General features: G+C 47.6%; 1 protein-coding gene across 1 annotated transcript; it reads right to left on the reverse strand.

The window, feature by feature from the left end:
* Positions 1–322: 322 nt before the first annotated feature.
* LOC119288721 lies at positions 323–1,290 on the reverse strand. The gene is made up of 2 exons (XM_037568278.1): positions 873–1,290; positions 323–796 (listed from the first exon to the last, which is right to left on the reverse strand). Exons 1-2 carry the CDS (start codon positions 1,205–1,207, stop codon positions 508–510), a joined length of 624 nt encoding a protein of 207 aa, XP_037424175.1. The 5' UTR covers positions 1,208–1,290; the 3' UTR covers positions 323–507.
* Positions 1,291–19,617: the final 18,327 nt, after the last annotated feature.

Consider the following 19,617-nt stretch of genomic DNA (forward strand, 5'->3'; position numbering starts at 1 on the left):
AAAATTTAGGGCTTTAGGAACGCTTCTGTTTTTCGCAATGAAAATCACACACCTAGAACTACGCTTCTGAAACCTTAGATTCCCTCATAAAAGGGTGGTTGTCGTGTCTTGGCGTCAATACCTTTCCCTGCGCGCTAGCGCTCTCTTGTAACCCTGCCTCTGGCGCTTTGAGTAATATATTCAGGTGGGGATGCTCTCCCCACGGTGATTGTTAAAAGGAAACTTATATTGTTTATCAGAAGAAAAAAAATCTCCTTCACTGTTATTTTTGCCGTGTTTTTTCTCCTTTCACGTGACTGTCCATTCACTAACATCAGCAGTATGTCACACAGCTCGCGTCAATTCATTAACATCAGCAATATGTCACACAGCTTGAAGAAAACGGTAATCATCCATAACTAGTTCACTGAGCATACTCCCTCGGATTATTTAAAAAACTACCGCTAATTCCCTGGCCAATCAAACTACGTATCCGGCTGGACGATAGAGCCACCCGCCAGTCAACTCCTAGTTGCGGTGGCTGCAGCAGAGTGCCTGGACGATGCGCGTGCGGTGCTCCGGGTGGACGCTGATGACGAGCCAGAGGAAGGCGAGGACGCCCGCCCAGACGAGGATGTCCATGGACAGGTGAGTCCTGGGCTGCGACACCACGAAGGTGAGCACGAGGCTGGAGTAGGCCACCACGAACGACCACCGCACGTGCCGCGAGTCCGCCGACATCCGCACCAGCAGGCTCAGCGTCATCACCATCGAGCTCGCGAACCCAGCCCAGCTCGCCGCCATGAACAGCCAGTACCTGCACATCCGGCATGTCAACCGATACTGGCATGGCATGAACGACCGATCGAGTGGTTTTCACGGCGCGCGCGTACCTTGGGCGGTGCAGGTCGCGCATGATGGGGTCGCCGGCGCGGTAAAGCTCCCTGCCGTCCACCGACTTTGTCTCCTGCCAGTACCCGCCGGGGATGTTGGTGCCGAGCTGGTAGGTGAGCGTGGTGATCAGCGTGGCCACCACCAGCAGCGTGTTGGCGTCGTTGCCGACCCAGGTGTTCGGTCCCTGCCCGCCGAGCTGCTGCTGGTTCACGGCCGGCTGGTCGTGAGCCGCTGGTGGCGGCGGGTTCACGGCTGCTGCTGGTGCTTGGTGGCCCATCTCGACGTTGCCCGCCGGCGCCGCGCCTGGGTGAACTATGGGGAGGTGGAGGTCCATGCTCGCTCACTACCCAGTAGGGATCTCGAATCGGAGGAAGGTTCGGTGCTTGGTTGTGGTCACCTCGATCGATCGGGGTTGGTTGCGCGGACGATGTGAGTGGCTCAGTGAAGTCGTGTAGGGCAAATATATAGAGTGGAGGTGGAGGAGCTCTGTGCTTCGCCGGGTCAAGTGAAGTCTACGACGCAGTGTTTTGTTATCCCGTAGAAATGACCGCGTCGTTGGCGACCCGTATCTTCTACGAACTCTCTTGACGCCCGCGTTGCCCCTCCCCCGCAAAATCACCCTGCATTTCAGCTGACCGAGTCTTTGGCGACCTGTGTCGTCTGCGTTGACCTGTGGGCTCCAGGAGTTGTTGGGCACTTGGACGTACTACGTGCTCTCTCCAACACCTTTAGGCATCTATGTTGCGCCACCAAATACTCCACCCATGGTTGCCATATAGTCTTCGTATGGATGACTTTGTGGGAAACATTAACCAAGCTGCGGTGCATTATTAAGTGAAAAATAGACTCAAAATTCTTGGTAACCATGTGAGCATAACAAATTCTAACTGGTTATCTCTTTCCAATCTTCGTAAGCTCCTGCTTGTTGTCTTGATAGTCTGACGGACGGGGACATCGGTCAGAACGGAAGATAAGGTTGAGATCACTGAGGATGACATAAGAGCAACTCCAACGGGCCGACCCAAACGAACGGCGATTTCGTCCGTTTTTTGTCCGTTTGGGTCGGCTGCCCGTCCGGCGTCCGTCCTGTTTTTCATATGGGTCGACAGCACATCCAACACGCCGACCCATATGTGCAGGCGTGGCCGGCTGGCCGCCCAATTTTGCATTGCATTCAACATATTGTGAAATAAAAATTTAACAAACAAAATAGTCCGCCCAAATAAATAGTATAGTTACAGGCCAAATAAAAATAAAAATGTTTCACATAGTTTTACAAACGAATAAAAGAAGATACATCTATTGGTTGCCAACATGAGTCCGCATATGCTCAACCAAATCATTTTGCAGTTGCACATGAGTTTCCCAATCATGCATGTCTTCATGAAACTAAGTGAACTGCTCAAATGTTGCCGCTACTCCATACTCAGGCACAACATTCTCACCTTGAAACTGAAAGCCTTGATCGTACAGACATTCCGGGCACTCGTCTTCTACGATCATATTATGCATGATCACACAAGCAGTCATCACCTCCCATAGTTTCTGCGTGCTCCAAGTATTAGCAGGATACCGAACGATGCCCCATCGAGATTGCAAAACACCAAAGGCACGCTCGACATCCTTTCTAGCACTCTCTTGCTCTTGGGCAAATCTTTTCCTTTTTTCTTCAACAGGGTTGGGTATTGTCTTTACAATAGTGGTCCACTAAGGATAGATACCGTCACCCAAATAGTACCCTTTGTCGTAGTTGTGGTCGTTGACAGTAAAGTTCGCCGGTGGGCTGTTGCCTTCGGCAAGCCTAGCAAACACCGGCGAGCATTGAAGCACGTTAATATCATTGTGTGATCAAGCCATGCCAAAGAAAGAGTGCCAGATCCAGAGATCTTGAGACGCCACGGCCTCTAGTATGACAGTGCAAGGCCTTTCATGTCCCTTATACTGCCCTTGCCAAGCAGAAGGGCAGTTCTTCCACTCCCAGTGCATGCAGTCTATACTGCCAAGCATCCCCGGGAAGCCCCTGCTAGCATTCATCGCCAACAAACGGGTTGTATCTGCAGTTGTCGGCTCTCTCAATTACTTAGGGCCAAACGCAGCAATCACAGCCTTGCAGAACTTATACAGGGACTCTAGGCATGTAGACTCGCTCATATGGACGTACTCGTCAATGAGATCACCGGGCACTCCGTATGCAAGCATTCAGATGGCGGCAGTGCATTTCTGATAAGAGGAGAAACCAATCTTGCCGATGACATCCTCTTTGCACTCGAAGTAGTCATCATAGCCGACCACTCCCTCTCTAATATGGTTGAAAACATGCCTACTCATACGGAACCGGTGGCGGAATTTGTGATGTTTGAACAATGGGTTTGTTGTATCAAAGTAGTCCTTCCAGAGAAGGAAATGCCCGCTCTCGCGGTTACGATTCAACGCCGGAAGGTGGCCCAGAATGGAGCCACGGAACAACGGCCGCTGGTTGTTGAGGTGGTGATGGACCAACACGGCAGCCAATATCTCCTCCTCATCGTTGGACGACGAATCGTAGGAGTCACAAATGAAATTGTGGAAAAAGAACTCGTCGGCGGAGTCCATTTTCGTACCTTGGCAAACTGTCGAACAGCTTGCGGGCGTCGAAGAAGGAGACGGCTGGCGAGGGGAGACGCGGCGCCCACAGACCAGCTAGCTGCCCTGCCGGCGTCCGACGAGTGTGACGACATCAAACGAGCGTGCCGGTCGTATGTGGCGGGGCCGGCGAGGCGTCTTATTGGTCGCGGGGCGGCTGTGCGGTGGGGAAACCGGCGGCGGGAACTAGTTTGCTCCCCGGCGGCGGCGGGCGACTTGGGGTAGGGGCGGCGTTGCTGGGCGGATGTGGAGGCGGCGGCAGCTGGGCGGCGGCGTCAGTGACGGAGGAGGCGGGCGGCGAGGGTTGCTTGTTGGCCGGGGGGAGGGAGGCCAATGTGCCACAGACCAGCGGGCCCGGGGACAGGAGTAGGCGACCGCGTGCGCGTCCGTCGCGTGTCCGCGCCGACGCAAATCAGGCTCAAAATGGGCCGGAAATGGGTCGCCCGCGGACGAAAAATGGACGCGCGTCCGTTTGGGTCGGCGCGTTGGGCCGCCTTTTCTGTCCGCGCCGAGCTAAACGAACGGCCGCAGACGAAATGGGTCGCCCCATTGGAGTTGCTCTAAGAGCGCGATGCTGAGGGTGTCTAACTTTTGATGCATGACAACGACACATGCCATTCTGCCTGATAGGCACTTGGCGGATGGGACGGATACATGCATGCATGTACCTGTCGCATCAACCAGCACTCTGGAGTCTAATGTGATTAGGTAGTGCCAGAGGCTGGGTGAGCAGCAAAATCTGTTCCTGGAGAGAGGCTCGGGTATGAACCCATAAGAGGAGATTGCATATGCGCGCATGAAAGCATTTTGCTCAAACATTATTAAAAGGTTAGCTCCCCCCCCCCCTCTTCAAGGAAGTTGAAGGCACCTCCCTGAGCTCTGAGAATATCCCGTGTACACCTTGCCGCACCACTCGAGCTACCAAGAGGACGGGAACAGCGGCCACATCCAAGGCCACTCCAGCGGAGAATGTTCTTCTACGAGCACTTGGCCTCGCCTCGGATGATTTGGAACCAGATGAGAAGGTGGTGCAGGAGCTCAAGGAGCTGTTTGATTCACCACTCCGAGAGCAGCATGTTAGGGTGATTGCGGCCATCTTTGGCAAGACACCACCACAGGGGACGGAGATGGATGGCAGTTCTACGGTGATCATGGCTGCGTGATGTTCACGTGCAGATCGGTGTAGGACGCTCCTTCATTGTGTTATGGATATCAACCCATCCAGCACATGCTGGAACGTGTGAGGCCTTAACAACCCGGCGAAGAGAAAAGCGGTTAGAGAGTTTATTTCCTCGGTGAAGTGCAACATAGTGTGTTTGTAGGAGACTAAACTGGATGTAATGGACCAATATATGATGATGCAATGCATTGGACCATCGTACGATGGATTTGCTTATTTCCCGGCGATTAATATGTGTGGAGGTATTGTGTTAGCGTGGGACTCCACGGTGCTCGAGGTGGACACCATCTTCACGGATGCACACTCACTAACCGGCCTTGTGCACAACAAGGATGGCTTCAAATGGTGGGTACCTGTTGTGTATGGTCCTCAAGGAGATGACCAGAAACTGGCTTTTTGCATGATTTACGTGAGCGTAGGGCAGGGTGCATAGGACCATGGATGATACTAGGAGACTTCAATATGATCCTTAGGGCGTCGGAGAAGAACAATACCAACATTAACCGGAGGATGCTCAACAGCTTCAGATCATTTGTGGATGACATGGAATTGAAGGAACCCTACATGCATGGGAGGCGCTTTACTTGGGCGAACGACAGGGACTACCCAACCCTAACCAAGATTGATCGTGTGCTCGTGTTGGTGGACTGGGACTTGGCGAACCCAGACTGTTTTCTGCAAGCCGTAGGAACTAACGTTTCTGACCACGCTCCATTGTTGCTTAAAACCAATGCGATCTGCAGCCCCAAGCGGAGATTCAGATTTGAGCTCTTATGGACCAAACTGGAGGGATTCGAGGATGCAGTTAGGGAAGCCTGGGTGTGTAATGAAAACATCACCGATCCCTTCAAACGACTGGATGCTTTGATACGTAACGCAGCAGTGGCTTTGCAAGCATGGGGGCAACGGAAGATCGGTAACATAAAGCTCAAACTGGCGATCACTAATTGGGTGATTTTGTGGCTCGAGCAAGCATAAGAGGACAGGCCTTTAACCTGCGATGAGCTCTGGCTGCGTCATTCTGTAACGCCCTCGATGCGGCTATATCTCCCACGTGTCGAAGCACGACTTAGAGGCATAACCGCATTGAAAGCAATGTCGCAAGTGAGGTAATCTTCACACAACCCATGTAATACATAAGGGAAAGAGATACATAGTTGGCTTACAATCGTCACTTCACACAATTACATGGATAAAGCATTACATCATCCAAATACACTCAAGGTACGACTACGGAACCAAAATAAAAGAAGACTACCCCAAATGCTACACAGATCCCCGATCGTCCCAACTGGGCTCCACTACTGATCAACTGGAAACGGAAACAACATGACGAACACGATCTTCATCGAGCTCCTCCTTGAGCTCGGTTGCATCGCCTGCACGGTATCATCGGCACCTGCAAGCTGGTTTTGAAGGAATCTGTGAGTCACGGGGACTTAGCAATCTCACACCCTCGCGATCAAGACTATTTAAGCTTATAGGTAGGGTAAGGGTATGAAGTGGAGCTGCAGCAAGCGACTAGCATATTTGGTGGCTAACATATACGCAAAAGAGAGCGAGAAGAGAAGGCAAAAGCACGGTCGAACAACTATGATCAAGAAGTGATCCTAGAACAACCTACGTCAAGCATTACACCAACATCGTGTTCACTTCCCGGCCTCCGCTGGAAAGAGACCATCACGGTTACACACGCGGTTGATGTATTTTAATTAAGATCAACTTCAGGTTTTCTACAACCGGACATTAACAAATTCCCATCTGCCCATAACCGCGGGCATGGCTTCCGAAAGTTCAATCCCTGCAGGGGTGTCCCAACTTAGCCCATCACAAGCTCTCACGGTCAATGAAGGATATTCCTTCTCCCAAGACAATCCGATCAGGCTCGACATCCCGGTTACAAGACATCCTCGACAATGGTAAAACAACTCCAGCAAAGCCACCCAGATGTGCCGAAAAATCCTGATAGGAGCTGCACATATCTCGTTCTCAGGGCACACCGGATGAGCCAGACGTCGGGTAGGCCAGCCCAGAGTTGCCCCTGGTAGCTCCGGACATCGCTCAGTTTGGACCAACACTTAGAAAAGCACTGGCCCGGGGGGGTTAAAATAAAGATGACCCTCGGGATGTGCGACTCCCAAGGGAAAAAGGCTAGGTGGCGAATGGTAAAACCAATGTTGGGCCTTGCTGGAGGAGTTTTATTCAAGGCGAACTGTCAAGGGGTTCCCATTATAACCCAACCGTGTAAGGAACGCAAAATCTGGGAACATAACACCGATATGATGGAAACTAGGGCGGCAAGAGTGGAACAAAACACCAGGCATAAGGCTGAGCCTTCCACCCTTTACCAAGTATATAGATGCATTAATTAAATAAGAGATATTGTGATATCCCAACAATAATATCCATGTTCCAACAAGGAACAAACTCCAATATTCACCTGCAACTAACAATGCTATAAGAGGGGCTGAGCAAAGCGGTAACATAGCCAAACAACGGTTTGCTAGGAAAAGGTGGGTTAGAGGCTTGGCTCAACAATATGGGAGGCATGATAAGCAAGTGGTAGGTATCGCGGCATAGGCATAGAAAAAGAGTGAGCATCTAGCAAGCAAAGATAGAAGTGATCTCGAGGGTATGGTCATCTTGCCTGAAATCCCGCAAGGAAGAAGAACGAGTCCACGAAGAAGACAAACGGACGTAGTCGAACGGGTCCTCACAAACGCGACGTTATCGGAACCAACCCGAAGAAGCAACACTGGAAAGAAGCAAACAACACAGTAAACAACCACCACATGAACATGGCATGATGCACAACCAAGTATGATGCATGTCCGGTTTAAAGAGGCATGGCATGGCAAAGTGCACAAGCAATTCTACAAATTAAGTGGAGATCAATATGCAACGAGTTGCATATTGACGAAACACCACAACAAGTTATTTAGTTCGATCTTGTTTATGTACCCAACAATATTAAATGTTGATTAACATGGCAAGAGGTGAAGCACAACAAAACTACCTATCTAGGCAAGTTTAAATGAGGCCGGAAACAACGAACAACAATTCCGGTAAAACCCCATATGCATATTTTAAGGTTTGGTACTGATCTGCCCTAAAACATATTTTAGTGTTACTAAACATGCAAGGAGAAGCCACCATGTTAAACTAGGCATTTTCCCACCCCATTTACATATAAAGTTTATTAAAATCTGAGCTACGGTTATTTAGTTATGAATTAAAGCATTTTAGCATGTCCATAGAGCAAATTTAAACAAACATCATTTTAAACATGTCAAACATGATTGAAAGTTGGATATTATTAAACTAGACAAAATTCTAAGCAACTTTCATATATAATTTATTCCGATCCGATGCACGGGTAAAAAGTTATTAGATGCATGATCCTAGGGACTAATCTGCAAAACTGACGTTCTCTGGGAAAAATAGGAAAACGCTCTATGTAAAAAAACACGATACAGGCCGGATCTGGTGGATCTGGGCTGGATGGAAACTGCTCACATTGGGCCCCTTGAGGCCTGCTGTTGGAGAGGCTGAACAGCAGCGTCTTGCTGGGTCGCGGGCGGGGCGCGATGAGGCACGGAGCGAGGCCGCGCCCGTTTGAGCGATGCGGTCAACGGGTGCAGGCGAGGTGCTCGTCTCCCTCGCGACTATACCTGGCCAAACCTCGGGCCGGGCCGGGCTTCGGGCTGGGCCTAGCCAAGCCCGAGCCAAAAAACCTGGGCCCGAGCCCGGCCCGGCCCGGCCATCGGGCCTAGTTTTTGGGCCCAAGCCCGGCCCGTACATGCAAAAGCCCGCCAGGCCTCGGGCCTCGGGCCGGGCCTCTTCAGAAAACTGCAAAAATGACGGGCCCGGGCCTGGCCCAGCCAGGCCACCGGGCTCAAAATCTAGGCCCGAGCCCGGCCCGGGAGCAGCGTCGGGCCGGGCCGGGTCGGGCTTTTTCGGGCCGGGCCGGCCGGGCCGGGCTGCCCATGGCCAGGTCTACTCGCGACAGGGAGAGCAGGGACATGGTGAAGGTGCAACGGTCGAGGCACGGCTCAGGCAAGGCGGTGCAGAGGAGGTCTGGGGATGGGGGATCCATGGCGGAGGCGGCGAGATCCGGCGGTCCTCGGCCGGATCTGATGTGAAACGGCGGCGGTGTTGGACTCGGGGTGTTCCTGGACGGCGATGAAGCAGAGGAACGGGACGACGCTGCAGAGGTGTTCTCTGGGGAGGCAGGGGATGGCCGGAGGTCGGGGACGGACCCAGATCGAGACGGAGGCGGCGGAACGGCGCTGGGTGGCTCGGCGCAGGTGGTCTCCTGTGGGCGGCACCGACGAGCTGGAGGCCATGGGGCGGCGTCCTGGTTCAGAGAGAGAGAGAGAGAGAGAGAGAGATGTGAGAGGAGGGATACGCAGGGAGAGATGGAGGGAAAAAGAGCGGCGGCAGGGCGGCTCATCTGCTGAGTGCGCCGGCGATGTGATGGCCGGACGGAGGCGGGGACGCGGGGCTCCGGGCAGGTGAAGCCCTCCCGCTCGAGTGGCTACGGGATTGGATCAAGGGGAAGCCTCGAGTGCTGGTTGGCCACTGGGGAAAAACGAAAGAGGTAGGTGGGTGGATCGGGAAGGATCCCGATGAGAGAGTGGCGGCGGCCGAAATGGAAAGATGGGACAAGCCCCTAGGATCTAGGGTTAGACTAATATTTATATCAGATGAATTTAGGTTAGGGGATATCTCATCCCTACGATCGTAATCAGACGATCGCGAATAAAATATCTAGGGAGTCCAAATAAGAAAACGGTGATGTTTTGTAGATGTTTGGGGATGATCCGGACACAACGGTGGCGACAGTCCGGGTCGGGTTCGGGAAAACTTTCGGACGCGTGCGCGGAGGACCACGGGCTGACGAGAGAGGTTAGGTTGGACTTGGCGGTAGGTAGTGGGCTGTGCAGTAAGGCTTGGGCTGAGAGAAGAGAAGAGAGAGACCCGTCGACTATTTCCGGAGACCGAAAACGTCCGACGTTTGACCGGCTATACTGCCGCTAAAGTTATCCGTTGGGGCATCAAACGAACTCCGAATGCGATGAAACTTGGCAGGCGGCCTACCTATAACATAACAACACCGCATGCCAACTTTCAACCCATTCCGAGAACATTTCCCGACCACTTATAAAATAATATTTCGGACGTGCCGCGGGCGCGTGCAAGTGTGTCTAGGCTCAGAACGGACAACAAATGGAACTGGGGGAACCCGGACGGATGCAAGTTTTTAAAACATGCAGATGCAATGCGGATGATGACATGGCAAGATGCAACAGACAAGCGAAAGGCAAGGCAACAATAGCGAATAACCGGAAGACACCTGGCGCATCGGTCTCGGGGCATCACAACACTCCACCACTACGAGAGGATCTCGTCCCGAGATCTAGAATTGCACCGGAGGGAAAACGGAAGAGAAAGAGAAGAGGTAAAACTAAGTTGCTTCTTTGACCAATGAGTGAAACCAAGGAACCTTGCGAGGTTGAGCAAATTGAAAGAAAGAAAGCAACGGAGATGAACAACGTTGAAAGCACTTCGTTAGAAAAGAGGAATAAGAAAGAACCGATTCGGGTAGCACTCCGTTGAAAAGAGATGATACTTGATAAGATTAAAAGAACTAGAAGAGAAGCCACAACACTCCGGATAAAAGGATAAGCAAGGAAAGAACATGATGTTTACCATTCGAGATGATGAGAGAAGAGAGCAACATCGCAATGCCTCCGGAAGAAAGAAATAGAAGATAGATAATTGAGAAAAAAAGAATTAAGAAGAAAATGACAACTTCTGCCACAAAAGAGCTTGAAAAAGGCATCCTTAGAAGAAGGGTCGAACGGAGTTGTTGGAAAATCAACAACGAAAAGATAAGCTTGATATGGTCTTATGGAATACCTCTCAAATTATGAGGTGACAACCTGCCACTCACGGGAAAAAGAATTGACTTGGTATGACCAAGGAGACGAGAAACTATTTCACCGGTAGGATAAAAGAAGAACTTGGGTCATTTATGAGTACCACAATTAGCAACAATCCTTAGGGAAGGCTTTAGGTGAAACATGACACAAGATACCTCCAACGAAGAGGTTGATGGATTTAAAATACCTCATTCTTAACAACGTGTGAATCATGAAACATGAACTCAAATTATCAAGAATGACATTGAAGGAAATATGCCCTAGAGGAAATAATAAAGTTATTATTTTATTTCCTTATATCATGATAAATGTTTATTATTCATGCTAGAATTGTATTATCCGGAAACATAATACTTGTGTGAATACATAGACAAACCAAACATCACTAGTATGCCTCTAGTTGACTAGCTCATTAATCAAAGATGGTTATGTTTCCTAACCATAGACATGTGTTATCATTTGATTAACGGGATCACATTATTAGGAGAATGATGTGATTGACATGACCCATTCCATTAGCTTAGCACCCGATCGTTTAGTATGTTGCTATTGCTTTCTTCATGACTTATACATGTTCCTATGACTATGAGATTATGCAACTCCCGTTTGCCGGAGGAACACTTTGTGTGCTACCAAACGTCACAATGTAACTGGATGATTATAAAGGAGCTCTACAAGTGTCTCCAAAGGTACATGTTGGGTTGGCTTATTTCGAGATTAGGATTTGTCACTCCGATTGTCGGAGAGGTATCTCTGGGCCCTCTCGATAATGCACATCACATAAGCCTTGCAAGCATTGCAACTAATGAGTTAGTTGTGAGATGATGTATTACGAAACGAGTAAAGAGACTTGCTGGTAACAAGATTGAACTAGGTATTGAGATACCGACGATCGAATCTCGGGCAAGTAACATACCGATGACAAAGGGAACAACGCATGCTGTTATGCGGTCTGACCGATAAAGATCTTCGTAGAATATGTAGGAGCCAATATGAGCATCCAGGTTCCGCTATTGGTTATTGACCGGAGACATGTCTCGGTCATGTCTACATTGTTCTCGAACCCGTAGGGTCCGCACGCTTAAGGTTTCGATGACAGTTATATTATGAGTTTATGAGTTTTGATGTACCGAAGTTAGTTCGGAGTCCCAGATGTGATCACGGACATAACGAGGAGTCTCGAAATGGTCGAGACATAAAGATTGATATATTGGACATCTATATTCGGACACCGGAAGTGTTCCGGGTGATTTCGAAGAAAACTGGAGTACCGGAGGGTTACCGGAACCCCCCCGGGAGAAGTAATGGGCCATATGGGCCTTAGTGGTGAAAGAGAAGGGCAGCCAGGGTGGGCCGCGCGCCTCCTCCCCCTGGTCCGAATTGGACTAGGAGAGGGGGGGGCGGCGCCCCCCTTTCCTTCTCCTTCCCCGCTTCCTTCCCCCTCCTAGTAGGAGTCCTACTCCTACTAGGAGGAGGACTCCTCCTTGGCGCGCCTATAGGGCCGGCTGGCCTCCTCCCCTTGCTCCTTTATATACGGGGGCAGGGGGCACCCCTAGACACACAAGTTGATCCACGTGATCGTTTTCTTAGCCGTGTGCGGTGCCCCCTTCCACCATAATCCTCGATAATATTGTAGCGGTGCTTAGGCGAAGCCCTGCGACGGTAGAACATCAAGATCATCACCACGCCGTCGTGCTGATGGAACTCTTCCCCGACACTTTGCTGGATCGGAGTCCGGGGATCGTCATCGAGCTGAACGTGTGCTAGAACTCGGAGGTGCCGTAGTTTCAGTGCTTGATCGGTCGGACCGTGAAGACGAACGACTACATCAACCACGTTGTGCTAATGCTTCCGCTGTCGGTCTACAAGGGTACGTAGATCACACTCTCCCCTCTCGTTGCTATGCATCACCATGATCTTGCGTGTGTGTAGGAAAATTTTGAAATTACTACATTCCCCAACAGTGGCATCCAAGCCTAGGTTTTATGTGTTGATGTTATATGCACGAGTAGAACACAAGTGAGTTGTGGGTGATATAAGTCATACTGCTTACCAGCATGTCATACTTTGGTTCGGCGGTATTGTTGGACGAAGCGGCCCGGACCGACATTACGCGTACGTTTACGCGAGACCGGTTCTCCCGATGTGCTTTGCACAAAGGTGGCTAACGGGTGACAGTTTCTCCAACTTTAGTTGAACCGAGTGTGGCTACGCCCGGTCCTTGCAAAGGTTAAAATAGCACCAACTTGACAAACTATCGTTGTAGTTTTGATGCGTAGGTAAGATTGGTTCTTGCTTAAGCCCGTAGCAGCCACGTAAAACTTGCAACAACAAAGTAGAGGACGTCTAACTTGTTTTTGCAGGGTATGTTGTGATGTCATATGGTCAAGACATGATGCTAAATTTTATTGTATGAGATGATCATGTTTTGTAACCAAGTTATCGGCAACTGGCAGGAGCCATATGATTGTCGCTTTAATGTATGCAATGCAATTGCACTGTAATGCTTTACTTTATCACTAAGCGGTAGCGATAGTCGTGGAAGCATAAGATTGGCGAGACGACAACGATGCTATGATGGTGATCAAGGTGTCGCGCCGGTGACGATGGTGATCACGACGGTGCTTCGAAGATGGAGATCACAAGCACAAGATGACGATGGCCATATCATATCACTTATATTGATTGCATGTGATGTTTATCTTTTATGCATCTTATCTTGCTTTGATTGACGGTAGCATTTTAAGATGATCTCTCACTAATTATCAAGAAGTGTTCTCCCTGAGTATGCACCGTTGCGAAAGTTCTTCGTGCTGAGACACCACGTGATGATCGGGTGTGATAGGCTCTACGTTCAAATACAACGGGTGCAAAACAGTTGCACACGCAGAATACTCAGGTTATACTTGACGAGCCAAGCATATACAGATATGGCCTCGGAACACGAAGACCGAAAGGTCGAGCGTGAATCATATAGTAGGTATGATCAACATAGTGATGTTCACCATTGAAACTACTCCATCTCACGTGATGATCGGACATGGTTTAGTTGATTTGGATCACGTGATCACTTAGAAGATTAGAGGGATGTCTTTCTAAGTGGGAGTTCTTAAGTAATATGATTAATTGAACTTTAAATTTATCATGAACTTAGTCCTGGTAGTATTTTGCAAATTATGTTGTAGATCAATAGCTCGCGTTGTTGCTTCCCTGTGTTTATTTTGATATGTTCCTAGAGAAAATTGTGTTGAAAAATGTTAGTAGCAATGATGCGGATTGGATCCGTGATCTGAGGTTTATCCTCATTGCTGCACAGAAGAATTATGTCCTTGATGCACCGCTAGGTGACAGACCTATTGCAGGAGCAAATGCAGACGTTATGAATGTTTGGCTAGCTCAATATGATGACTACTTGATAGTTTAGTGCACCATGCTTAACGGCTTAGAATCGGGACTTCAAAGACGTTTTGAACGTCATGGAACATATGAGATGTTCCAGGAGTTGAAGTTAATATTTCAAGCAAATACTCGAGTTGAGAGATATGAAGTTTCCAACAAGTTCCATAGCTAAAAGATGGAGGAGAATCGCTCAACTAGTGAGCATGTGCTCAGATTGTCTGGGTACTACAATTGCTTGAATCAAGTGGGAGTTAATCTTCCAGATAAAATAGTGATTAACAGAATTCTCTAGTCACCATCACCAAGTTAGTAGAACTTCGTGATGAACTATGATATGCAAGGGATAGCGGAAACGATTCCCAAGCTCTTCGTAATGTTGAAATTGACGAAGGTAGAAATCGAGAAAAACATCAAGTTTTGATGGTAGACAAGACCACTAGTTTCAAGAAAAGGGCAGAGGGAAGAAGGGGAACTTCAAGAAGAATAGCAAGCAAGTTGCTGCTCAAGTGAAGAAGCCCAAGTCTGGTCCTAAGCCTGAGACTAAGTGCTTCTACTGCAAAGGGACTGGTCACTGGAAGCGGAACTACCCCAAGTGATTGGCGGATAAGAAGGATGGCAAAGTGAACATAAGTATATTTGATATACATGTTATTGATGTGTACTTTACTAGTGTTTATAGCAACCCCTCAGTATTTGATACTAGTTCAGTTGCTAAGATTAGTAACTCGAAACGGGAGTTGCAGAATAAACAGAAACTAGTTAAGGGTGAAGCTACGATGTGTGTTGGAAGTGGTTCCAAGATTGATATGATCATCATCGCACACTCCCTATAATTTCGGGATTAGTGTTGAACCTAAATAAGTGTTATTTGGTGTTTGCGTTGAGCATGAATATGATTTGATCATGTTTATTGTAATACGGTTATTCATTTAAGTAAGAGAATAAATTGTTGTTCTGTTTACATGAATAAAACCTTATATGGTTACACACCCAATGAAAATAGTTCATTGGATCTCGATCGTAGTGATACACATATTCATAATATTGAAACCAAAAGATGCGAAGTTAATAATGATAGTGCAACTTATTTGTGGCACTGCCGTTTAGATCATATTGGTGTAAAGCGCATGAAGAAACTCCATGCTGATGGGATTTTGGAATCACTTGGTGCTTGCGAACCATGCCTTATGGGCAAGATGACTAAAGACTCCGTTCTCCGGAACAATAGAGCGAGCAACAGACTTATTGGAAATAATACATACTGATGTATGCGATCCGATGAGTGTTGAAGCTCGTGGCGGGTATCGTTATTTTCTGACCTTCACATATGATTTGAGAAGATATGAGTATATCTACTTAATGAAACATAAGTCTGAAACATTTGAAAAGTTCAAAGAATTTCAGAGTAAAGTTGAAAATCATCGTAACAAGAAAATAAAATTCCTGCGGTCTGATCGTGGAGGAGAATATTTGAGTTACGAGTTTGGTGTAGATTTGAAACAATGCAGAATAGTTTCGCAACTCACGCCACCCGGAACACCACAGCGTAATGGTGTGTCCGAACGTCGTAATCGTACTTTACTAGATATGGTGCGATCTATGATGTCTCTTACTGATTTACCGCTATCGTTTTGGGGTTATGCTCTAGAGACAGCCGCATTCACGTTAAATAGGGCACCATCAAAATCCGTTGAGACGACGCCTTATGAACTATGGTTTGGCAAGAAACCAAAGTTGTCGTTTCTGAAAGTTTGGGGTTGCGATGCTTATGTGAAAAAGCTTCAACCTGATAAGCTCGAACCCAAATCGGAGAAATGTGTCTTCATAGGATATCCAAAGGAAACTATTGGATACACCTTCTATCACAGATCCGAAGGCAAAAACTTTTGTTGCTAAATTCGGAAACTTTCTAGAGAAGGAGTTTCTCTCGAAAGAAGTGAGTGGGAGGAAAGTAGAACTTGATGAGGTAACTGTTCCTGCTCCATTATTGGAAAGTAGTACATCACAGAAACCAGTTTCTGTGACACCTACACCAATTAGTGAGGAAGCTAATGATGATGATCATGAAGCTTCAGAACAAGATACTACTGAACCTCGTAGATCAACCAGAGTAAGATCCGCACTAGAGTGGTACGGTAATCCTGTTCTGGAAGTCATGCTACTAGATCATGATGAACCTACGAACTATGGAAAAGCGATGGTGAGCCCAGATTCCGCAAAATGGCTTGAAGCCATGAAATCTGAGATGGGATCCATGTATGAGAACAAAGTATGGACTTTGGTTGACTTGCCCAATGATCGGCAAGCAACTGAAAATAAATGGATCTTCAAGAGGAAGACGGACGCTGGTAGTAGTGTTACTATCTACAAAGCTAGAATTGTCGCAAAAAGGTTTTCGACAAGTTCAAGATGTTGACTACGATGAGAGTTTCTCACTCGTATCTATGCTTAAGTCTGTCCGAATCATGTTAGCAATTGCCGCATTTTATGAAATCTGGCAAATGGATAAACAAAGCTGCGTTCCTTAATGGATTTCTTAAAGAAGAGTTGTATATGATGCAACCAGAAGGTTTTGTCAATCCTAAAAATGTTAACAAAATATGCAATCTCCAGCGATCCATCTGTGGACTGGTGCAAGCATCTCGGAGTTGGAATATGCGCTTTGATGAGATGATCAAAGTATATAGTTTTATACAGACTTGTGGTGAAGCCTGTATTTACAAGAAAGTGAGTGGGAGCACTACAGCATTTCTGACAAGTATATGTAAATGACATATTATTGATCGGAAATAATGTAGAATTATTCTGCAAAGCATAAAGGAGTGTTTGAAAGAAGTTTTTCAAAGAAAGACCTCGGCGAAGCTGCTTACATATTAAGCATCAAGATCTATAGAGATAGATCAAGACGCTTGATAAGTTTTTTCAATGAGTACATACCTTGACAATATTTTGAAGTAGTTCAAAATGGAACAGTCAAAGAAAAGAGTTCTTGGCTGTGTTACAAGGTGTGAAATTGAGTAAGACTCAAAGCCCGACCACGGCAGAAGATAGAGAATGAATGAAAGTCATTCCCTATGCCTCAGCCATAGGTTCTATAAAGTATGCCATGCTGTGTACCAGATCTATTGTATACCCTACACTGTGTTAAGCAAGGGAGTACAATAGTGATCTAGGAGTAGATCACTAGACAGCGGTCAAAATTATCCTTAGTGGAATAAGGATATGTTTCTCGATTATGGAGGTGACAAAAGGTTCGTCGTAAAAGGGTTACGTCGATACAAGTTTTGGCACTGATCCGGATGACTCTTAGTCTCAATCTGGATGCATATTGAAAGTGGGAGCAATTAGCTAGAGTAGCTCCGTGCAGAGCATTGTTGACATAGAAATTTGCAAAATACATACAGATCTGAATATGGCAGACCCGTTGACTAAACTTCTCTCACAGGCAAAACATGATCGCACCTTAGTACTCTTTGGGTGTTAATCACATAGCGATGTGAACTAGATTATTGACTCTAGTAAACCCTTTGAGTGTTGGTCACATAATGATGTGAACTATTGGTGTTAAATCACATGGCAATGTGAACTAGATTATTGACTCTAGTGCAAGTGGGAGACTAAAGGAAATATGCCCTAGAGGCAATAATAAAGTTATTATTTTATTTCCTTATATCATGATAAATGTTTATTATTCATGCTAGAATTGTATTATCCGGAAACATAATACTTGTGTGAATACATAGACAAACCAAACGTCACTAGTATGCCTCTACTTGACTAGCTCATTAATCAAAGATGGTTATGTTTCCTAACCATAGACATGTGTTGTCATTTGATTAACGGGATCACATTATTAGGAGAATGATGTGATTGACATGACCCATTCCATTAGCTTAGCACCCGATCGTTTAGTATGTTGCTATTGCTTTCTTCATGACTTATACATGTTCCTATGACTATGAGATTATGCAACTCCCGTTTGCCGGAGGAACACTTTGTGTGCTACCAAATGTCACAACGTAACTGGGTGATTATAAAGGAGCCCTACAGGTGTCTCCAAAGGTACATGTTGGGTTGGCGTATTTCAAGATTAGGATTTGTCACTTCGATTGTCGGAGAGGTATCTCTGGGCCCTCTCGATAATGCACATCACATAAGCCTTGCAAGCATTGCAACTAATGAGTTAGTTGCGAGATGATGTATTACGAAACGAGTAAAGAGACTTGCCGGTAACGAGATTGAACTAGGTATTGAGATACCGACGATCGAATCTCGGGCAAGTAACATACCGATGACAAAGGGAACAATGTATGTTGTTATGCGGTCTGGCCGATAAAGATCTTCGTAGAATATGTAGGAGCCCATATGAGCATCCAGGTTCCGCTATTGGTTATTGACCGGAGACATGTCTCGGTCATGTCTACATTGTTCTCGAACCCGTAGGGTCCGCACGCTTAAGGTTTCGATGATAGTTATATTATGAGTTTATGAGTTTTGATGTACCGGAGTTAGTTCGGAGTCCCGGATGTGATCACGGACATAATGAGGAGTCTCGAAATGGTCGAGACATAAATATTGATATATTGGACAGCTATATTCGGACACCGGAAGTGTTCCGGGTGATTTCGGAGAAAACCGGAGTACTAGAGGGTTACCGGAACCCCCCCGGGAGAAGTAATGGGCCATATGGGCCTTAGTGGTGAAAGAGAAGGGCAGCCAGGGTGGGCCGCGCGCCTCCTCCCCCTGGTCCGAATTGGACTAGGAGAGGGGGGCGGCGCCCCCCTTTCCTTCTCCTTCCCCACTTCCTTCCCCCTCCTAGTAGGAGTCCTACTCCTACTAGGAGGAGGACTCCTCCTTGGCGCGCCTATAGGGCCGGCCGGCCTCCTCCCCTTGCTCCTTTATATACGGGGGCAGGGGGCACCCCTAGACACACAAGTTGATCCACGTGATTGTTTTCTTAGCCGTGTGCGGTGCCCCCTTCCAGCATAATCCTCGATAATATTGTAGCGGTGCTTAGGCGAAGCCCTGCGACGGTAGAACATCAAGATCGTCACCACGCCGTCGTGCTGACGGAACTCTTCCCCGACACTTTGCTGGGTCGGAGTCCGGGGATCGTCATCGAGCTGAACATGTGCTAGAACTCGGAGGTGCCGTAGTTTCGGTGCTTGATCGGTCGGGCCGTGAAGACGAACGACTACATCAGCCGCGTTGTGCTAACGCTTCCGCTGTCGGTCTACAAGGGTACGTAGATCACACTCTCCCCTCTCGTTGCTATGCATCACCATGATCTTGCGTGTGCGTAGGGAAAATTTGAAATTACTACGTTCCCCAACAGACATAATACCACCTCCAAAGATACGGACGAAAGAATTGCACTCCGGAATGCACGATGGAGAATTCTTGAGCTCCTCTGAAAAGAATCTTGATGAACGCTTGGAGAAGGGAATAAATCCTTTGATGAACCACCATGATGGGCCTCCATGAAGAACTCCGGTAACAAAGGATAACGACAAGAAAGAGAGGTTGAAAACACAAGGTGATACCTTGTAATGATTTAAGATGGAACTTCGTGATGAGATAAAGTGGAAAACTGGAACT

Source organism: Triticum dicoccoides, chromosome 4A, assembly GCF_002162155.2.
Source record: "Triticum dicoccoides isolate Atlit2015 ecotype Zavitan chromosome 4A, WEW_v2.0, whole genome shotgun sequence".
Classification (NCBI taxonomy): Eukaryota; Viridiplantae; Streptophyta; class Magnoliopsida; order Poales; family Poaceae; genus Triticum; species Triticum dicoccoides.

Coding starts and splice junctions, on each gene's coding strand:
- LOC119288721 (XM_037568278.1), bottom strand. CDS start 1,207: ATGGACCTCCACCTCCCCATAGTTCACCCAGGCGCGGCGCCGGCGGGC. Junction 797..872: donor CGCGACCTGCACCGCCCAAG/GTACGCGCGCGC, acceptor CCGGATGTGCAG/GTACTGGCTGTTCATGGCGG.